This window comes from Stenella coeruleoalba, assembly GCF_951394435.1.
Source record: "Stenella coeruleoalba genome assembly, chromosome: 15".
NCBI classification, from domain to species: Eukaryota; Metazoa; Chordata; class Mammalia; order Artiodactyla; family Delphinidae; genus Stenella; species Stenella coeruleoalba.
In genome coordinates, this window is record NC_137161.1 from 61,652,241 (window position 1) to 61,674,097 (window position 21,857).

The following is a 21,857-nucleotide window of genomic DNA, read 5'->3' on the forward strand; positions in this document are numbered from 1 at the left end:
GCTGCTAAACATCCTACAATGCACAGGCCAGTCCCCCAGCTAAGAATGATCCAGCCCCATACGTCAGTAGTGCTGAGGGTAAGAAACTCAGGTCCCAACAAAGTGCTCAGAGGCTGCCAAGTAGAGGGGAGGTGAAACTCTTGCTTTCCCTTTGGTTCCTGAGCTTTCAGAATGAGCCCTCAGATATTCTCACATTCTACATCATTATTCCCAATTTACAGATAAGGAAACTGAGGCTTAGAGAGGTGAAGTCATTTGCCCAAGGGCAGCAGTTAGAAGGAGGCAGAGCCAGGACTTAAACCCAAGTCAGCTTGACTCCAGTGCCTGTTTCTTAACCCCACTGCTGACTGGGCCTTCTCCCTCATTACTTTTGTGACCTTGGACAAGGCCGATGTGGCAGAGAAAATAGAAACTCGAGAAAATAGAAACTCGGAGATGCTAAAAAAACATGCCCAAAGTCCCATTAGAGGATAATAACCATGACCACGATTTGAAGACAAGTCAGTTTCCTCAAAACCTTCCTTGGGAGGTGATTGTGATTACAAGGAGACATCACAGATGGGAAGGCTCCGTGCAGCGGGAGGTATAACTCGCAGGACCCAGAGGCATCCTTATTCACAAAGCAGAGGAGGAGGGCACGGAGCATCTGAATTAAAAGCAGTTACTTTAGCTTCTTGGGAAGTGGTGACTCACTAAAAGCAACCAGCTGTTTCCCATCAGATTCACTTTATAGCAAGAAGGCGAGATGCTTGATATATCCCATAATAGGATGTTTGGGGGTTGAAATGGGCTTCTTTCCTACATGAATGATTGATGACAATAAAAGCCTGGGGTATCCCCAGGAGCCTTTGAAATGCATCAGGATATCCATTCCCAGTAGTGGGGCCCAGATATTATTTCCCCAGTGTTTAAGACTCTTTGTGGGGTCGATACCAGGAAGACGTGCCTGTGGGTACCCAGGGTGGTGAGAGCTAAGGGCCTGGCCTCTTGACAGAGGGCTGGTGGGGCCACTCTTGGACCCTCTGTTCGGAGCAGGCATGGGTCTAAATGACCGGAAGGCCGTCCTTCTCCAGATCTGATGATCCTGACTTTGTCTCCTCCCCCATGTTAGTCTGACTCTTCCAGGGAAAGGACAGGTGATACTGACCACCCTTTATCACGCCCAGGCACTGCACCAAGCACTTGACATGGTTTCTCACTTCATCTCCATAGCAGCAACTCCATGAGGTAGGAGTTACTGTCCCATTTTACAGAAGAGGAAACTGAGACTTGGGAAGAATCAGTAATGTGTCCAGATCACACAATTACTGGTAGAGCAAGGACTTGAACCGGAGTCTATCCAAACCTACTATCAGGGGTAAGCTGTTGGTGAGCTAATGACTTTTCTCCCCAACATGTAAGCCCTTTCCTACAAGGTCAACTTGATGAGGGCAAGGGTTTTGTCTGTTTTGTTCCATCCCCATTGCTTAGAACAGGATCTGGCACGAAGCAGGTTTTCAATGCATATTTAGTAAATGGGTAATAAGAGCAAATATTACAGAGAACTTTCTATATGCCTGGCACTTATGCAAATTCACTAAAAGATGTGTATGATTGTCCCCACGTTGCAGATGAAGCAACTGAGGCCCAGAGTCAAAAATTGATGGGACCGTGTGGTCAGCCTGAGAGGTGGCCCTGAGACCTGAAAGTCCATGCCCTTAACCGACCCCTTCACATGCCATCTCTGAGGGCTCACATGGCTCCCAGAGCATCTGTACCCAACACATTTTTCTTTATTTTAAATCTGTTTTGAATAGGTAACACCTGCCATGGTAAGATTTCAAACAACACGGCTAACAGTAAATCACCAATGTCAGTGTCTCAGTGATGTTAACAGTGGTGGGCACTAGGGGAAGCGTAGATGGAAATTCTCTGTGGCGTTGGCTTTGCAACTTTTCTATAAATCGAAAATTATTCCAAAATAAAAAGCTAATTTAAAAATTCAAACAATAGAAAATGGTGTGTTAGGTGGAAGATGATTGTCCTCCAACATTGACCCCCAGTCTCCCACATCCTCCAAGGACAACCACTGTGGCCCTTCTCTCATGTGTCCTTCTGAGGATGTTCTAAGGATGCTGGATGCCTAATAAGTGTTTGTAGGATTGAAATGAATAGGTTCACCTTCATTAAATTGCCTCTGTCATACAAGCTGGGATGAAATAATGACTTGAAATGGCTGATTCATCTTTGGGTGAAAAACTTGACATGTGATTGCAAATTTTCCTTCAGCCCTCAGTTCTCATTTGATTTCCAATGAGAACTGAAGAGTTTGGGCCCACTGCTGCTTGTCAAGGGACCATCAGAACCAAATCCTGTTGTGTCATTCCACATCCTGTCAGACACAGAGATGAGGCTGCCTTAAGGACCTCTAAGACTCTCCCAACCCAAAGGGCTGGAATTCAGTTTTACAACAGCTTTCCCAGGAGGTGGGAGATGCCCAGGTGCTCTAGCATCAAACCACATTGAATTAGGTTGCAGGAAAATTACAGGCATACCTCGTTTTATTGCACTTCCCAGATATTGTGTGTTTTTGTTTGTTTGTTTTTTGGCTGCACTGCGTGGCATGCGGGATCTTAGTTCCCGACCAGGGATTGAACCCACGCCCCCTGCAGTGGGAGCGTGGAGTCTTAACCACTGGACGGCCAGGGAAGTCCCCAGATATTGTGTTTTTTACAAATTGAAGATTTATGGCAACTCTGTGTCAAGTCTATCACGCCACCTTTCCAACAGCATTTGCTCACTTCACGTCTCAGTGTCACGTTTTGGTAATTCTCACATTTCAAACCCTCCACCAGCAAAAAGATTATGACTCAGTGAAGGCTCTGATGATGGTTAGCATTTTTTAGCAATCAAGTGTTTTTAAATTAAGGTGCGTATATTGTTGTGTGTTTTTTTAGACATAATGCTATCGCACACTTAATAGACTACATTAAAGTGCAAACCTAACTCTAATATGCCCTGGGAAACCAAAAAATTTGTGTGACTTGCTTTGTTGAGATACTTACTTTATTGCAGTGATCTGGAACTGAGCCCACAGTCTCTCCTACGCTCTCTTTTTCCCAATTTTCGATCTTTATGATTACCAAAGAAGAAAGCCTCAGTTTGGTGGTTTGTCTTTAACACCTCTCCAGTACTTGTTAACTTTTAGTACTTGCTAATCTACTTGGTTAAGAAAGAAAAATTAGGCCTTCAATCTGAGCCTTGAGCAGGCTACAATATTTAGCCAGAATTTGATAACACCACTTTGTTTCCATTGGACTTATGGTTATGGCTATTTTCTAATTATGCTAAGTGATGGTGACCTATTATTTATGGATGTGATTATGAAATTTCCTTTAAGGAGTTTATGTGAGTGAAAAAAAGTCCTTTAAGGAGTTTATGTGAGTGAAAAAAAGTCAACATAAAGAAATATCGAGATGGTATAGTTAGTGTTTAGCTCATGCTGCTGTAACAAAATACCATAGACTGGGTGGCTTAAATAACAGTTATTTCTCACAGTTCTGAAGGCTCGGAAGTCCAAGATCAAGGCACTGGCAGATCTGGTGTTTGATGAGGACCCTCTTCCTGGTTTGTAGACGGCTGTCTTCTTGTGTCCTCACATGGTGCAGAGCAGAGAGAGAGGAAGCAAGCTCTGGTGTCTCTTCTTATAATGGCACTAATCCCATTATGGAGCCCCACCCTCATGACCTCCGCTAACCCTAATTACCTCTCAAATGTTCCACCTCCAAATACTATCACATTAAGAGTTAGGATTTCTACATATGACTTTGGGAGGCGGGGTGGGGGTGGGGGAGCCACAAGCATTCAGTCCCTAACAGATAGTACATGATTGTGGTAAATTCTGTATAGTAATTGAGGTTTTGGAAACACTATTCTGTAGCAGCCTGGGCTTTGGAATCAGACAGACCTGGGTCTGTGCCACTCACTGGTTGAGTGACTTTGGCCAATCACTTATGTTCTCTCTGAGCCTCATCTTATTAACCTGTAAAGAGGGGGTGATAATGAGTATACCTACCTGCCAAGGTATTTAGGAGCATGATGAGTTAGTGCTGGACTCCTAGTAATGCTTAATATGAGAGAGCTCTGGGTGTATGAAATTAGGAAGCAGAAGCAAAAGTGGGCATTGTCCAGGGGACCCTGGGCTTAACTTCCTACTGTGACCCGTGGCTGGAAAAGACGCACCAGGGAAGACTTCTCTTTGGTCCCCAGAAATTTTCCTTCTCGCGCGTATTTGAATTACGAGTTTCTAGGAGATTGTCAGCCCTCATTTGCCAACCCCACCGCCTCTGCCCTGTACCCGGGTAGCTTTAAATTTTCAAGATAAATGATTAAACCTGCTGGCACATCCCAGTCATGTCCGGTGCTCAGCTCTTGTTTGCTGGTGCTGCTGTGCTCATGAGGCATGAATCTCCCTGGTGTGGCATTTGGGGATAAAAAGATGGATTTAGCTGCCTCATCCCCCAGAAGTGACTCAGCTGCTGGAAGCTGACTGACAGCAATGGCAGTTGGAGCCCTGGGGACTTCTGTGCCTTCGTGCTTCGTTCTCTCTACACAGCCATGCTTTGCTCTCTCTTAGAGCCTTGTTACAACTGTCTTCTCTAGTCAGCCTGAAACGCTTGTCTGTCTCCTTCCAGGATTTGTCCTCCTCTTGGACACCTTCATTGGCAGCTGTTGGATGTCTGCTTTTTATCTGGAGAATGTTGTCAAGGTTTCCATCATGCTAGTTCTATTACACAAGTTCAGACTGAAAAGAAACCGACCATGCATGATATTCACTTACTCACATCCTGTACCAGCATTTCTCAGAGTCTGCTCTGAAGACCTCCTGTATGAAGGTCCTTGGACACGACCCCCACCCCTCAACCCAGGTGTATCCTAATCCCTGAGGGTAGAGCTCCCCAGATAATCACCGCACCTGCAAACTCTTAAAAACAGCTACTCTCTATGTACCTAGTGCATTAAAATAGACTCAGTTTTCTCTATTGCTAAGGTGATGATGGTACTTCTTAAGTGGGGAGGTAGTTCTTAAATGAATAGAACTGATGACAACAAGGGCTTTGGAGTAGGACAGAGCTGGTTTTAAATCTTGGCCCCATCACTTACTCCTTTTCCTGAGCCTCAATCTGCTCATCTGTGAAATGGATGCTAACAGTATTTACCACCCAGGACTGTTTGGGGAATTAAATAAGGTGATTTGATCCTGGCATGTGATAAATGCTCAATAAATGTTAGCTAGTATCATTACTGGCTAAACCTGGTTTTTTTGTTTTTTTAACCTTTAAACTGGGGAAATGATAGCATCTACCATCTAGGGTAGGGGTGCAGGGGTTGGCAAACTTTTTCTGTAAAGGGCCAGATAGTAAATATTTGATGTTTTGTGGGCCAGTCTCTGTTACAGCTACTCATTCTGCTGTCATAGTTCAAAAGCACCCATAAATAATACATAAATGAACGAGTGTGGCCAATGTTCCGATAAAACTTTATCTACAGAATCAGGGAGGGGGCTGGCTTTGGCCCATGGCTGTAGCTGGCTAACTCCTCAGCTAGGGTGTTGTGAAGATTAAATGAGATAAGGCTTGTAATGAGCCTAGCACAGTGCCTGGCACAGAGCAGTGACTAAGAAAGAATTCTAACGTGTTCCATATCTGATTTGAGGGCTAGGCTTTGCTCCTTTCTCCAGGGGAAGGAAAGCATCCATGAGCAAGACTTTTCAACAGAGGTATCAGCTCTATCCTCTGCCCCAAGTCAAAGCTAAACATTCATCTCAGCACCTGGAGCCTGGCAGTGCCACCGCCTCCATCCTCCCCCAAGGATGGAGGTAAAATGCCAATCCTTGGGGTGTGATTAATTCTCTCTGTCCCACGCTTTGCCCCAGGGTATGTTGCCATTTTCAGCATGTGTCCCACGGAAATCAGGTTGCCCATCTAAACCATGATGTGTGAGAAATGAGGATACTTATATCTGCGGGGCGGTTAACTGCACGCATTCACATCCGTAAATGCATTTAACCCTCACCTGAGGCTGTATTATGTGGTTAAGGCAGGCAGTTAAGGGGAGAGAGAGAAAGAGAGGGAGAGAGGGAGAGGGAGAGAGGGAGAGGGAGAGAGAGGCTAGATTTGAATTCTGCCTCTGCAACATTCTGGTTTTGTGATGTTGGCCAAGTCACTTTGCTTCTCTAAGCCTCAGCTACATCTTCTATAACATAGGGATTAAATGAGATGTTACATATAAAGCCTACAGCACAGTGTAGCACATGATAGCTGTTGAATCCCATTTTGCAAAGGAAGAATGTGATGCTAAGAGGTAAAAGGGCTCATTCAAGGTCATGCAGCTGGTGATTGGCCTCAGACCAAGAATCTCTAACTCTGACCCCCAGCTGGTTTTCACCACGTCCCATTGCCCCCGCCCACCGCATCCCACTCATCCCCACCACCCCCAGCTGCTTCCAGGGACTCTTGCTGCTTCCAGCCACGGCTGTGCTCCATGCACAGTGACTAAATCTCTTGGAGACAGTGACATGGCTGTCAGGGAGCTTGTACGCTTGTTACCATTCATCACTGTAGTGGATTAAATAGTGTCCTCCCAAAAGTCATATCCACCCAGAACCTCAGAATGTGACCTTATTTGGAAATAAGGTCTTTGCAGGGAGAATTAAGATAAAGATTGAAATGAGATCATACTGAATTAGGGTGGGCCCTAAGTGCAATGAGACAGTAAAGGACAGAGGAGGATACACAGAGCCACTGGGAAGAAGGCTATGTGAAAACAGAGGCAGAGGTTGGAGTGATGCTGCCACAAGCCAAGGATTGCCAGGAGCCACCAGGATCTGGAAGAGGCAAGGAGGGAGCCTCCCCTAGAGCCTTTGGAGAAAACACAGACCTGCTTCTGGCCTCCAGAACTGTGAAAGAATGAATTCCTGCTGTCCTAAGCCACCCAGTTTGTGGTGATTTGTTGCGGCGCCCACAGAAAAGTAAGACACCACCTTCAACCCTAAGATGTGAATGGATAGGGGGGTATCAGACTCAGAATGCCTGTGTGAGGAAGGGGCAGCAATGACGGGGCAAAGAGCATGTGTTTTAGAGGCAGACCTTGGCTCAGCCCCTTCCCTTGCCAGCTTTGAGCTATTTCCCTTATTTACTAAGAAAGAGAACATCCTCGTCCTTCTGGCTTGTGGTGAGGATTAAAAGAGATGGCGTGGCACAGTGGGGTAATAACAAAGGTAATCGTAACCGTTCATCAAGAGTGACATGCCTTGGTTAATTCAATCCTCACAACAGCCCAGGGTGGAAGGAGTTAGCTGATGCAGGTGATGTGATGTAGACCTCGGAGTAAAGCAAGAACATTCCTTCCCTACATCTCCTTCTCTACCCATGAAGAGCAGTAGACTACTGCATCCTTCCAAACCCAGCCATTCACTCTGGAAATGTGACCTAAAGGCACCTCTTAGAGGCACGCGGAGATTGATCTCTGAGAATGCTCATCGCAGGGCTGCTTCTTCTAGTGGGGGAAACAGCAAACAACCTAAGTGTCTGAGATTTGGTGAAGTGATTCATGATACAGCCACAAATAGACACCACACAGCCTTTCACACTGCTGCTGGGGAAGAACATCCAAGGACGTGTGGAAATGCTCGTGAAATGTCATTAAGTGAAAAGAGCAGGTAATAAAATGGTGAGATCCTAACTTTATATTACAAAGACCAGACCTCCATGATGGTATATGTGTGTGTATAACATACGTATAAATATACAGCATCTTTTTTATTTTTTTAAATTTAACTTGGTCCTTTTTTTTTTTTACTTATTTATTTACTTATTTATTTTTTTATTTATTTATGGCTGAGTTGGGTCTTTGTTGCTGTGCGTAGGCTTTCTCTAGTTGCGGCGAGCGGGGGCTACTCTTCGTTGCGGTGCACGAGCTTCTCACTGTGGTGGCTTCTCTTGTTGCGGAGCACAGGCTCTAGGCGCGCGGGCTCAGTAGTTGTGGCTCTCGGGCTCTAGAGCGCAGGCTCAGTAGTTGTGGTGCACGGGCTTAGTTGCTCCTCAGCATGTGGGATCTTCCCAGACCAGGGCTCGAACCCATGTCCCCTGCATTGGCAGGCTGATTCTTAACCACTGCGCCACCAGGGAAGCCCGATATATAACATCTAACTACTAACATCTTTGTGTATGTTTTTCCACTCTTTAAAAAAGTATAGATGTGTTTATATATAACATTATATATATAAAACACATGTATAAAACCATATATATTACCCTATATATGCACACTACCTATATAATATATATAATCACATAAATTACCATATGTGTGCACTAGAAGAATGTACACCAAGATGTTAGCGGCAATATATGAGGAATTATGTATATACATATATACGCATGCATATGTACTATTATGGTTTGAGTGTTTATGTCCCCCACGAATTCATATGTTGGGGCCATAATCCCCAGTGTGGCTGATTTGGAGATGGGAAAATAACTGAGATTAAATGAGGTCATTAAGTGTGGGGCCCTGATCCCATAGGATTAGTGTCCTTATAAGAAGACACACCAGAGAGCTCTCTCTCTGCATGAACACAAAGAGTCCATGTGAGTACAGTGAGAAGGTGGCTGTCTACAAGCCATGAATAGAGCTCTCACCAGAAGCTGACCCTGCCAGACCTTGATCTGGGACTTCCAGCCTCCAGAACTGGGAGAAAATAAATGTCTGTAGTTTAAGCTGTTCAGCTTCTGTTGTTTTGTTATGATAGCCCTAGTGAACTAACATACATGTATATATACATACATACATACAGATATATTTATATATAGGCATATATATAGTGTCTTTCTATATATATGGTAATATATATGGCTATATGTATGTGGTATATATATATATGGTTATATATATAGTTTTTTAATATATGGTTTTACTTATATGACAATATATATAACTCTAATTATAAATATAAGATCAGAAGAATGTCCATCAAAATGTGGTTAGTTGTTCCCTCTGGGCAGTGGGGTTATAGGTGACTTTTTACTTTGTTCTCTTTTGCTTATCTGTATTATCTGAATTTTCTACAATAAACCCGTATTATTTCATATTACTATTACATTACTTAGTATTCCTATAATTATTAATGGTATTGCTAAAATAATTATTACAAACTTTTTTGTGCCTAAAGTTGGCGTCGGTCTTTGGCGACTGGGAGAGGGTGAAAAGGCCATGGTCAAAGGGACCAGAGGCTCAGAAGCCGGGACCAGGCAGGGCTGTCAAGGCCATATGTATAACCTTGAACAAGTTTTGGTGACCCCGCCTGAGCCTCCTCTTGCCTTGTAACAGGGTTCCCATGGAAACGTGCTTTCCAGTTTCCAAAGGGCTGGCTCACAAATACACACTTGCAGCACTGGCAGAGATCTGTGTGCTTTCTTGGGGTATGAAGGTTGCTGGGGCAAAGAGGAGGCTGTCCAGAGGGAATTCTTGAAAACCCATGCAGCCTTGGGGTCCTGATGCCTGTGTTTTGTGTCTCCTGCACAGATCAGCTAGACATCATCTCCATGGCAGAGACAACCATGAGGCCAGAGGAGATCGAGCTGGAGATGGTGAAAATCCAGCGTCTCCGGGAAGTCTTGGTCCGGCGGGAGTCTGAGCTCAGGTTTATGTGAGTGCTGGGGGAAGGGGCGGAGGAAAGGAAGGGGTGTGGAGGGGGAGGACACCAGAGAACCTGACATTTACTGTTTATTGCTGTGTGCCAGGCACCGGGATGAAGGTATTACATACATTCTCACAACCACCTAGAGACGTGGGTATCTATGCCTCTATTTCTTAGTATATAACCATTAGTCAATATATGGCCCTATACAAGATGATTAAATTAGTGCCTGAGTCTTGCTTTCCTGTCTTTTTTCTATTTTTATGCTTCCAATTTTTATTTTTTGTATTCTCAAAGAGCACAGAACTTATATTTTGTTCCAAAACTATAATTAAGCTTCTTACACATTGTTTCTAACATTAAAAACATATCACTAGTGTTTACAATACACTCCCCATGTTTTAAAAGGAAGGGAGACAGAGAATGTGAGTTCTTTAAAGTACTGAAGAGCTCCCTTCAGCCTGTGGGTGCTCAGGAGGGCCAAGGTTGCTTTTGTGACGATGGCTGTCACTCACTGCGCATTTACTGACCTTTGCATGGTGTGTGTGTATGTACATATTATCCCTGCACCTGGCACATGCACAGCAAGTGCTCAGTGACAAGATTAGCTAACACGTAAGCTCTAGCCCTGGGCCAGGCACTGCACTAAGCTCTTGACTTGTGACGTCACTAAATTTCCCCATGTTGCCCGTGAGTCCGACTGCTTAGAGACAAATGTCAACAGTAGACACTTGAATAAATCAAATTATCTAAAACATACAGAAGGATGTCAGTGCAGTCAGGACATATTTTGGGGGCTCAGTGACATACTTCAGGGGAGGGGCTGGCTTCTTGGCCCCCGGAAGTCTTGCTAGCAGCCTGCAGACAGAGGTGGATGATAATGAGGGCTCCCCCCAGGCCCTGCCTTTAGAGTATGTAGCCTTGCCTGGAGGTACACCACCTTGTCAATCTCAGAGACGCATGATGGACTCCAGGATGGCCAGGGTAGAGATCATAGCCCACTCAGACCTGGATAAACACCTCATCAGATGACGATCTGTAGCCTCCCGGGCTAACAGGCTGTGTGTGGACCATTGTTGAATTCAGTTTCCTGGCTCTTTCTCAGAGCCAGGCCCTCACCTCCCTGTAGGGCTGATGGTGCAGGTGGGTCCTATTCTTGCCTCCATTTTAGAGAAGAGGGAATTGGAGGTTAAGAAATTTACCCAAGGTTGCATTAGCTAATAAGTAGCCAAGGTAGGATGCAGTCTGACTCCAGAGTTTTTATTAAGTGAGTGAATAAGTGAAGGAAGGATGGAAAGAGGGAGGGAGGGAAGGAATGAAGGAAGGAGGGAAGCTCTGAATATATCTGCCAAGATAATGCCTTAAAGAGTATAAGCTCCTGAGGGCAGGGATCCTACGTCTCATCTTCACTGTTGGATTTTCCCAGCATCTTGAACACTGCCCGGCACTTATTAGGCCAATTAGTATTTGTTGAATGTGCAAAAATTGTTCTTTCACACTCCATCCTGACCCCAATAGTTTCCCTTCACACACACACACACACACACACACACACACACACACACACACACACGAGACCCGTTGGAATAGGGTAAGAGGGAAATAGAATTTCAGACCGTACTAAGCATTTACAGGCTCAGGTGGGGAAGCTCGGAGTGACGGGAATGTGACAGCCCTTGACTGAAATAGTCCCAATGACTGTAGCTGTAATAACCAGGGTGAGATTGGTTTTGTCACGCCTGCTGGGAAGTAATCAAGTTAATACCCTCAGCTCCCGTGCAGACTGTATGAGTCAGATCATATTGCATGGCTGAGGGTGTCTTCTCACTTTACCGTCTCCTGCGATGTTGATTCTTTCGAGAATGGGTTTAAAGGCTGCTGTCCCAACACCCCCGACGTTCAGCATTATTCTTTCATGGGTTTCCATTTTCCTGGCCCCTCTCTCTTGCCCTCCCCCTGGGACTCACAGCTTCTGCTTGTTCTGCCTTCCCCTCAGCGTGAACTCATAAGAGTGGGTTCAGGGTCATCCTGGCTCTCTTGCATCCTTGTCTGTGACCCTGGGCACATGACAGGCTTCAAAAGAACTGCTATTTACCACAGGCACTGTTATAATGCACACGTGCTATGTGTGTTATATGCATTTGCTCACTTATTTTAGCTTTTTGAATCCTCATAAGACCCCTGAAGGAGTGGTTCTATTCCTTCTATTTTATGGATAAGGAAACTGAAGTTAGAGAAGTGAAATAACATTTTCAAGGTCAACAGATAGTATGGGTGGAATTGGGACTTGAACCTGAGGTGTCTGCCTCAGAGGCAGAGCCCTGAACCCTAAGTTAGCCTGTTATTTATTCCCAGCAGAAGGATGCCTTTTCTCTTTGCCTTTTGCTCTTCTAGAATGCGAAGACAAACTCCCGGTTGGATGCCCACAATCCCACAATCCCACGTTGGGTTTGGTCTTGTTCCACGCCATCTTGAATTGAGTCGGGTGGAAACAGAAGTCATTCTATTGAGTCAGGCTTTGGACTTTTTCATACCCTTTCTCTGGAGAGAAGTGATTTATTTGAAGCCTAAAATGATGAGCTCCAACTTAGTCAAGGTTTTCAAGTTCACCTGCTGGGAATTTGACATAGAGCCTTATTCCTCTAAGGGTTCTCAGGGACCTCAAGAGTCAACATTTATAGAACCCTTAGCACAGATCTAGGCCTTGGCTAAGCCCTGTGCACACATTATCACGTAACCTACGAAAAATGCTTGCTAATGGAAGGATGAAGCAGGAGCGCCTCCAGCATACCTGCTATCCCTGAGGCTTACAAGGTCAGGTTCAGAGAAGGGCTATGAGTGACCCCGGTGGGCATGTGTCTCCAGCGCACACCCAATGCATCTGCTCTCAATGTCCTCCCTTCGCTTGTCCCCTAGTTTCCAAGTCGCTAACTGGTGTTTAGAGATCTCCCTCTTGAATCTGGCAGTTTTACAAGCTTCATTTGGATGAGTCAATAAACCCCTTAGTATCACGAAAACACCGCTTTAATTGGCGGCAAATGTCCAGGAGGTAAAACTTGAAGCCTCCTTTGTTCCATCCTCGATCCTCCGTGCCACCCACCTCCCAGTCCCTCCCGCTGCTGCCCCATCTCCATGCCTCTCGCCATCCTGGCCTGTGGAGGCTGTCAACAACCTCAGACTCATTTTCTCACCCTTAATTCCAGCACTGACTCACACCATTAGCTTTTCATAACCCCTCCTGCAGCTCCGCTGGCCTGCCTCAGCCCTCCACACCTTCTCTACAAGGCTGGTCCTGCTGTTTATCTGGGTTTCAGATAATTAAGTATTTTCGGAGGTGGGGGGCGGTTATCTTCATTTTACACCTGCTTGCAGGATTGTCATAAAGGGACAGTGGGCTCTGTCTCTCAGCTTGCTCTGGGCGGCAGCAGCTTGTAATTAATGAGTCAGAGCTGCAGCTGGCAGGGGAGATGGGCTTGTGAAGGACAGATTTCAGGAGCACAGTCCTTGAGTTCCAATATTTCCAGACTCTGGGCTTGGACCCAAGTAACATCATTTTATTAAGAAGGACCAAGTGCGGTGAAGCGGTCATGCCCTAGAACGTGGCAGAGGTTCAGGGTGTGGTGGTAGAGAGTACATGACTTGTAAACTTTTCAAATACTTGCTATGCTGGGCAGTGTTCGAAGTATTTTACATGCATTGATCATTTAATCTTTACTGCAACTAGACATACAACATCCTCCCTCCCCATTTTATAGATGAGGAAACCAATGCACAGAGAGGTCAAGTGACTTGCCCCAGGTTGCCCAGGGTCTGTGAAACAGCAGATGATGATATAACCCTGGCATTCTGAGTCCAGAGTCCGTGATCTCAGCCATGATGCTATAGGGTCTCTCAACTGGTTTTGAACCCCAGTTCTACTTCTTATCGACTCTGGGCCCTGGAGCAAATCTTTTGCCCTGTTGGGAATTCCCTGGTGGTCCAGTGGTTAGGACTCCAGGGTCTCACTGCTGAGGGCCCCAGTTCAATCCCTGGTCAGGGAACTAAAATTCCATAGGTCGTGCCGTGTGGCCAAAAAAAAAAAGTTTCTTTAAGGGACTTCCCTGGCAGTCCAGTGGTTAAGACTCCACGCTCCCAATGCAGGGGCCCTGGGCTCGATCCCTGGTCAGGGAACTAGATCCCACATGCTGCAGCTGAGATCCAGTGCAGCCAAATAAATATTTTTAAAAAAAGAAAATCTGTTGCCCTGTTCCAGCCTCAGTTTTACAATGGGACATTGATATTTCCCTGGCAGCGCTGTCGCAAGGGATGGAAAGAGAGGACACGTGAAAGTGGGTGGCTCTTCCTAGGTAATAAGCACATCAAAATTCCCTTCCCTCCTTTAACTGTTAATAACGTGCTTTGAGGGAGAAGAGAGGAACAGGGCTGCTTCGTTATCTCCAGAGAAGACCGAGAAAACACCCCTCTCCCCGAGAAGCTGGGGAGTGGCTCTCACCCATCAAGTCCAACTCTATTCTGGGGCCCTGACTTTATTATGGTTGTTGTTATTTAAAAAAAATTTTATACACCTGCATTCTTTATCCCTTTAATGAGCTGATAATTCTGAAGCCTGTTAGGAAAAGCTTCAAGCCAAGGGCGAAATGAAGCATGTGCATTTATGTAACTTGACACTTCTCAGCCACGTTTGGCAGTTTCGAGACACTTTGGATGCGCTCTGGGTTTTAAATACCATCTCCTAAGAGCAGGTCAGCGTTGTCAGAGCCACTGTACATATCAGGTGGGAAGAAATGTCTTTAATTGCAAAAGATCTAAAAAGCAATTTGTCTTGGACAAAATATACGAGAATTTGAGGAGTTGGGGAAGAAAGGGAGGAAGGAGACCTCGAGGGAAGAGGAAAGGGATGGAGAGGCTAGAGAGGATGGGGAATGTCCCAGGTGAGACCTCTGAATGGAAGGACCCCCCTGAATTTCTAAGTGTTTGGGGAAATAGGGATGAGGTTGGGGATCTGGGCTGATCAAATGGAGAAAAAATATCCCCCAGTGGATGGGCTTCTGCTGTTCCAAGTTGCTTCTCGAAGTCAGAACAAGCTTCAGGAAAGGAAATTCTTCTCTCAGGGAGCTCTGGCTGTCTTACCATAAAGGATTTCATGCTCTTGGCTGTAAGGATCTCCTCTGGGCCCTGGTGAGCTGGGAAAGGGATCACTGTATTAGACTCTTATGATGGTTACTTTTATGTGTCAATCTGACTGAGCTATGGGGTGCACAGATATTTGTTTAAACATTTTTTTGGGTGTGTCTGTGAGGGTGTTTCTGGAATAGATTAACATTTGAATCAGTAGACTGAACAAAGCAGATTGCCCTCCCCAGTGTGGGTGGACCTCATCCAATCTGTTGAAGACCTGAATAGAACAAAAAGGCTGAGTAAGAGGGAACTTTGCCTGCATGACTGCATGAGCTGGGGCATCGATCTTTTCCTGTCTTTGGACTTGAACTGAAAAATCAACTCCTTTTGGGTCTTGGGCTTGGAGACTATAGATCGTGGGACTTAGCCTCTATAATCCTGTGAATCCTTATAAGAAGTTTATATCTATCTATCTATCTACCTATCTATCTGTCTATCTCTACATATCTATATATCTCTATCCAACAGTTTCTCTCCTGGGTATACCCTAGAGCTGCTCTGTATAGTTGGGTATGCACTAGCCCCATGTGACTATTTCAATTTAAGTTAATTAAAATTAAATAAAACCTAAAATGCAGTCCTTCAGTAGTCCTAGCCACATTACAGGTGCTCTTTAGTCAGTTATGGCTAATGGCTATCCCACTGGAAAGCATACATTTTTGTAGAACATTTCCATCATCACAGAAGAAACTCCCACACATGAATGACAGGAGGCATATTCCAGAACATTCATATCAGTCTGTTCCCACCTTTTCATCTTCATCCATTGTCCCCCTGCAGCCCCCATCCCTGCTTTCCACGGGCCTCTTTTCAGTCCCTCCCCCTCCAAGGGAGCCTTTTTGTCGGAGCTGTTCCCTCTACCTGGATGCCCCCCTCCCACCTGGTTAACTCTCCCCCTCCCCCCAGGGCTCAGATCCAGGGATACTTCCGAGGGGAAGCCTTCCCAGCACTTCCCAGGCTGTGTCCCATCCTATCACCATAACCAAGATCCTTTGGGTCTTCTAAGGAGAAGCCTTTCCTCCGTTTATAAATCTGTGTTCATCAGTTTGAGTACGTGTTCCCCATCTCTCTTCTGCTCGACGCTGGCCCTGATGAGGACACAGGCTGAGCTGTTTTCACTCTCAGCAATGTCGTTAGCACCCAACACATGGCCAATGTGAGTAGGTGCTCTGTGACTATTTACCTAATAAATGAGCAAGAGCTTGACTTCCCTTCTTTTTTTAGTGCCTGACTCATTTGAAGTGGGTCAGTCCATAGTATTCCTACAGAGTGGTTGTGTGACATAGCAGCTTGCAGTGCAGACACTTTACGAAGTGTATGGGTTTCCTGTGGCTGCTGTAACAAATTAGACAAAGTTGGTGACTTAACATACAGGGACTTCCCTGGTGGTCCAGCAGTTAGGGCTCTGTACTTTCACAGCCAAGGGCCCGGGTTCAATCCCTGGTCGGGGAATTAAAACCCTGCAAGCTGCGCGGCGTGGCCAACAAAAACCAAAAAACAAACAAACAAAAAAACCCCACACACTTATTCTCTTGTCGTTCTGGAGACCAGAAGTCTGAAATGGGGTTCACTGGGCTGCCATCAAAGTGTCGGCAGTGCTAAGCTCCTTCTGGAGGCTACAGGGGAGGATACTTTTCCGAGGCCTTTCCAGCTTCTAGAGCCTTGTTTCTCATGTTCCCTGCTGGTGGTCCCTTCCTCCATCTTCAAAGACCACAGAGTGGGATCGTCCAATCTCTGCTGGCATCAGCCCACCTGTATAACCCAAGATAATCTCCCCATCCCAAGAGCCTTACTTGAATCACACCTGCAAAATCCCATTTGCCATATAGGGTAACATATTCACAGGTTCCAGGGATTAGGATGGGCATATGGAGGGACATTATTCAGCCGATCACGTTAACTGACTACGGCAATTCATTTAAGGGCTAAGCGCAGAGCTGGACTCCCAGTGTGGCAGTGATGGTGACAGGGATGGCCGTGGTGAGGCCGAGCGGAGGGAAAGGCAACATACACTATATGGAGAACCTGCATTGCTCCATCTGATGCTGAGTCTTCATCATTCTTTGAAATCTCCCAAGGAAAAAAAAGCATCTTACGAGACAGAGAGAGAGCATGCTCAGTAATGCATGCACAGTGCCCTGATAATTAAGGGTTTTCCCCTCTCTTTGCTTGTCTCTGGGAAACTGCTGATTTGAGTGGCAGCTGGGGTTGGGAGTTGCTTGTCCGTATCACTTGATCTCAATTGAGGACTCAGTTCTTTGCTCTGCACTTAGCCCAGAATCAGATAATGCTTGGCTGGGCCTCATTTCTCTTCAAATAAGAACCAGCCCTCTCTTGATATTTCCAGGACAGGCTGCTCAAAGAGAAATGGGAGGGGGAAAAATACAAACAACTTAACAGATTTGCCTTCGTGTTTTGGGTCTACACAGCACAGCCACTCATTAAGACAGTATCCGGATTTACATCTTTGACTTCGTTTAATTGGCTGCTAGTCATTGATCAGTTACACAGATCTTTGCTCCTGGAATTCTGGCCCACTCTTGGTCCTTTTGTCCTCTAAACTCCTCAGAGGTTTCAAATGAGATTAGGTCAATCCAAGACATTCCTGGTTTGGGTTCTGCCAAAGGAAGGGCAGCCTGTTTTTTTCATTACTAAATGTCCTGGTCTTTGACAGAGTTGCTTTCTGATGAAAAGAGAGGCCTATAACTTTCTCCAGATTATATTACACCTACCTTTGAATTCTAGCTCTGCCATTTGTAGGCTGTGCAATCTCGAACAGATACCTTAACCTCTACGAGACTCAGCTGCCTCATCTGTCAAATGGGATGCAGCCAATATTTCCCAGGGTGGTTTTGAGGAGTAAAAGTGATCATGTTTATTAAGTGCCCGCCCCCATAGTGCCTGCCACAATATAAGTGCTCATTAAATGTTACTTTCCTTTCCTTCAGGAAGAAATTGAGTTTGGAAATGAACAGATGCTTGGTAAGAGCAGACATTGGAACCATGTTCTTGGTTTTTAGTAGTAGGTTACTTATTTTGAAGAGGAGGTACAGGAGAAGGGAGGAGATTGGAGGGGCGAGTGAAGGTCTCTTCCATGACATGGAGGTACATACAGACCAGAGAGGAAGTGACTCGGGGGCACCTGAAATTTGTCTTGAAACATCTGAAGGACTGTCATGTGGAAGAAGGAGTTGTTTTCTTCTTTGTGGAACTAGAACCACAAATGCTGCAGTGAATCCAGTTACCATCCCAGCATGAAAAAGGCCTTTCCACATATTTGGAGCTCTAAAAGTTGGGACCTTGGGAGGTAATGGGTTTCCATACCTGGAGATATCCAAGCATTTATTTATTTCTTCCTTCATTCAGCAAGCACATGCAATAAGTAATACAGATGAGGACTTGCCCTAATGGAGTCCAGGGGAGGAGACAAAATCTGGATGTCTCCAGAGTGAGAGATGGAAGCTTCAGGTGGGTGGTGGGGTAGGGTAGCAGGTGCTGAGGTGCTATCTATGGTCAATTCTCAGTGTTGTCATTATTAGTAATTTATCTAACGACTCTCGAGCACATACATGTGCCAGGCACAATGCTAGACTTTTTATGTAGATCACCTGGTTTCATCTTCATAGCAACCTGATGAGGCAGGTTTTAATAATACGAGCCACATTTTACAAACGAGGAGACTGAGTTTTGCAGAAGTTAAGCGGCTTGCCCAAGATCACCCAGCTAAGATTGAGCAGGGTTGGGATTCTAGCTCTGCAGCCTGACCCCAGAGCCCCGCTCTGCTGTGTTCACGCAGTGCCAGCGGCTGCCTCCCAGCCCACTGCCCCTCCTTAGAGAACCAGCCCCACATGAGGGGGTTTCCGGCCTCTCCCTGCCCCCCTCCTCCAGGCCAGAGCTCACTGGTCCACATTGGCTTAGCTTGGGCCAATCAGAGTCTCTCTCCTGGGATACAGAGAGACTGGGCCAGTTAGGTGATGGGAGATTTGCAAACCAAAGACTGGGAGTGAGCAGAGAAAGCCATACTTCAGTGGGAAGGACAGCACAACTGCCTTAAGAGCAGCAAACAAGGGAGACTGGGGCCCCCCAAAGCAGAAAATGAACTTGGCCATGACATTCCCATTCCAGTCCTCAAGCTGCCCTGCTGAAATGGGACTGTAGTAAGATGCCACATCTTCTTATACCCTGGGTGTCTACTCTCCAGACCCTTGGAGAAATACCTCCCACCCATGTTGCCACAGCCTGGAGAAAACCAAAATCCATGGCGATGATGTCTGTGAATATCCAGCGGGTTCCTCTCTGCCCCTAGGCTTGGTTTCCTGGGTCCTGTACCCCCATCTGTGTGGATATGAAACTCAGATGCTTCACCACTTTCCATAACAACAAAACAAAACAAAGCCCTATGCTACTCCCGTTGGAGGAGTTTTAGAACTAAGGATCACGAAAGGGGTTGCACTGAGCTCTTCACAGCAAACAATTTCAAAATCCACATTTGACATTCCTGGCTGATAAGGTCCTTTTCGCCACCCTGTGCAAGGCAGTTCTTTTTCTTGGCCCAATCTCACCACCCTCCTTGTTCTTCTCCTTTGTCTCAGCTCCCTCCATTCCAAATAAGACAAATTCCTCTCCCTGTCCTTGCAGAGCTGTTTCACCTTCTTCCAAGAAGCCATGGCACCAAAAGATGCTTGGGTTCATGAGAACACGACCCCAGGTGTTTGTCAAGCTATGATTCGCAGCAAAATTTCCTCCCCAAGGGAATTTGGGTACCAGCTATTAAGGTGTTAGCATTTCCCCAATTTCTTACACCTTTACTAAGCTATCTTTATTTCTATTCTTTCTAGTCTGTGCTGGAACGTTCTATTGAAAACTTAGCTACGCTGAGAACTCTACTTCCCAGAATCCCTTTCCCTACATTGTTCCAAGTAAAAGGTGGGAGATTCTGGGAGGCAGAAAGGAAGCAGCAGTGTTGACCTTTTAAGGGCCACCATGGTTAGACCATGGAGGTAACCAAGTACAGAAGTTCCTGCTCAGCCTCACTCTTTGCTGCTTCTGGTCCGTCTTGTCTTCCTGATCAACGGTGGCCCCATGTCTTCTAGACACTGGGCAGACAAGGCAACAGCCTTGCATGGACCCGTCCACTTGGCCCCCCTGCTGCCCCACCTTGCCAGCTACACGTGCCTGACTTCTCAGGTGGGCTGGCTGGTGTCTCCTTTGGTCCTCACCTCCCCTTCCCTGACCTCCACCTCCCCAGCTCCTCCCACGATTGTGACAGGTCTAATTCCTATAGTGCATCCCTTGCCCTGTAACTCACGCTGGTTCTGCTTCCCTTTCTGAGCCCTGATACACATCAATATACACATCAAAATACGCATCAAGAGCCTTTACAGAAGCCACCAGTGGCTGGAGCTAGTGAAACTTGTCCATCTTGCCCTTGGCTGGCAATTCCCCCCAAATCACTGGTTCAACCTTGACTCACCCAGAGTCAAGGAATCACAATGGAATCACCTGGAGAGCTTTAGAGAAAATGCTGCTTCCTGGGTCTCACTACCAGATTCTGACTTAATTGGTCCAGGGTGTGGCCTGGCCATTGAGAGTTTTAAAAGCAGTTTGGGTGATTCTCCCCTGACCTACCACTGCACAGATGTCCCCTCACCTCTTTCCTGGATGAAATAGAAGAACCCGGATGTCTGTCAGCTGCTTGAAGATGACTCACCTTGCTTTCTTTCCACAATTTTTACTTGATGAAAATGGGCCTCAGACAGAAGGTATAACATCCTACCTTAGCCCGACTCCTTGGCACGGCAATAGGCAATAGGTCTCTCTCCAGTAGCTTAGATCATGATAGGAATCAGAATGAAGTGTATGTTTGTGGTCTCCCGTGGAGCACGAGAATCTCAGTGTCATCTGTTGTCCTCCTCATCACATCCATAGTCGAAATTCATTGATTAAGGCTTTAATTGGAAGCAGTGCTGTGTTTATCAAGAAATTTACATTTCTAAAAGCTCCTAATCAGAAGCTGAATTTATAATCACTCAGCAATGCTCGCTTTCAATTCATTCCATTGCCCACCTGTTTTTGACCCCTAAAAACCAACACGTGGTCGCTTTTTAAATTTTTATTAAAAAAAAATTCAATTGACGTATAGTTAATTTACAATATTGTGTTAGCCTTTTTTTTGGCCACACCCCGCAGCTTGCGGAATCTTAGTTCCCCGACCAGGGATTGAACCTGTGTTAGGAGTGTGGAGTCTTAACCACTGGACCGCCAGGGAAGTCCCTAATTTTTATTTTTTAAAGAAATCAAACAAGCAAACCGAGAGTTGGAAGATGTGGAATTTCTGAGTTTCTTCACTGAACGGCAGAGGGATTTGGGGATTAGAGGATAGTAATGGTTTAAGTGGATTCTAGGACTGGACGGTGCAGAAATTCACTCCTCGCTCTACCAGCAAGTAACTGTAAGAACTGTAACACTCAGGTCCTTTTTCTGTAAACCTGGTGCAATAACAGTTCACACTTCATAGAGTTGGATTGAGGATTAAATGAAATAATGTGTGAAAAGCGCTTACTATAGAGCCCCGTCCCTTGTAAGTACCTCTTGTAGCTAAGTACCTCTTGTAGCTAAGTCTTTCTGCAGCCTACGAAAGGAGTTAGAGTTTGAAACAAGACAAAATTTATCTAGATATCAAATGAGATGTACATTTCGCTTTGAAAGCAACACTTTAGAAAATGCCTGAATAAACTGACATTTTGGCTCATCATAAGCTATATCAGATCATGGCAGAGAACTCTGCACCTTCCTTCCACCTTGAAGATGGTGATTATCTGCTTCTGTTCCACTGTCTCCAGGTGCTAACACTGCCCCTTAGGCCAACCATAACTGGCCTGGAGCTGTCCTGGAGGAAAACTCCACCTGCTCCTAGAACAATTTAGAGTAGGTCTGCACTGCACTCTGGTGATTAAATCCAGGGACCCTTGCCCAGGGCTTCATTAAGTGCTTGGAGGAG

General features: G+C 45.7%; 1 protein-coding gene across 1 annotated transcript in view; it reads left to right on the forward strand.

Moving 5' to 3' along the window:
* The window catches only part of BMERB1 (bMERB domain containing 1), a gene marked incomplete at its 5' end in the record, with an annotated part of 118,861 nt that overhangs the window by 62,900 nt on the left and 34,104 nt on the right, over positions 1-21,857 (forward strand). Inside the window, one exon of the mRNA XM_079946023.1 lies at positions 9,565-9,688. Within this exon, the coding sequence (XP_079802149.1) occupies positions 9,565-9,688 (124 nt within the window). The remainder of the gene's footprint in view (positions 1-9,564; positions 9,689-21,857) is intronic.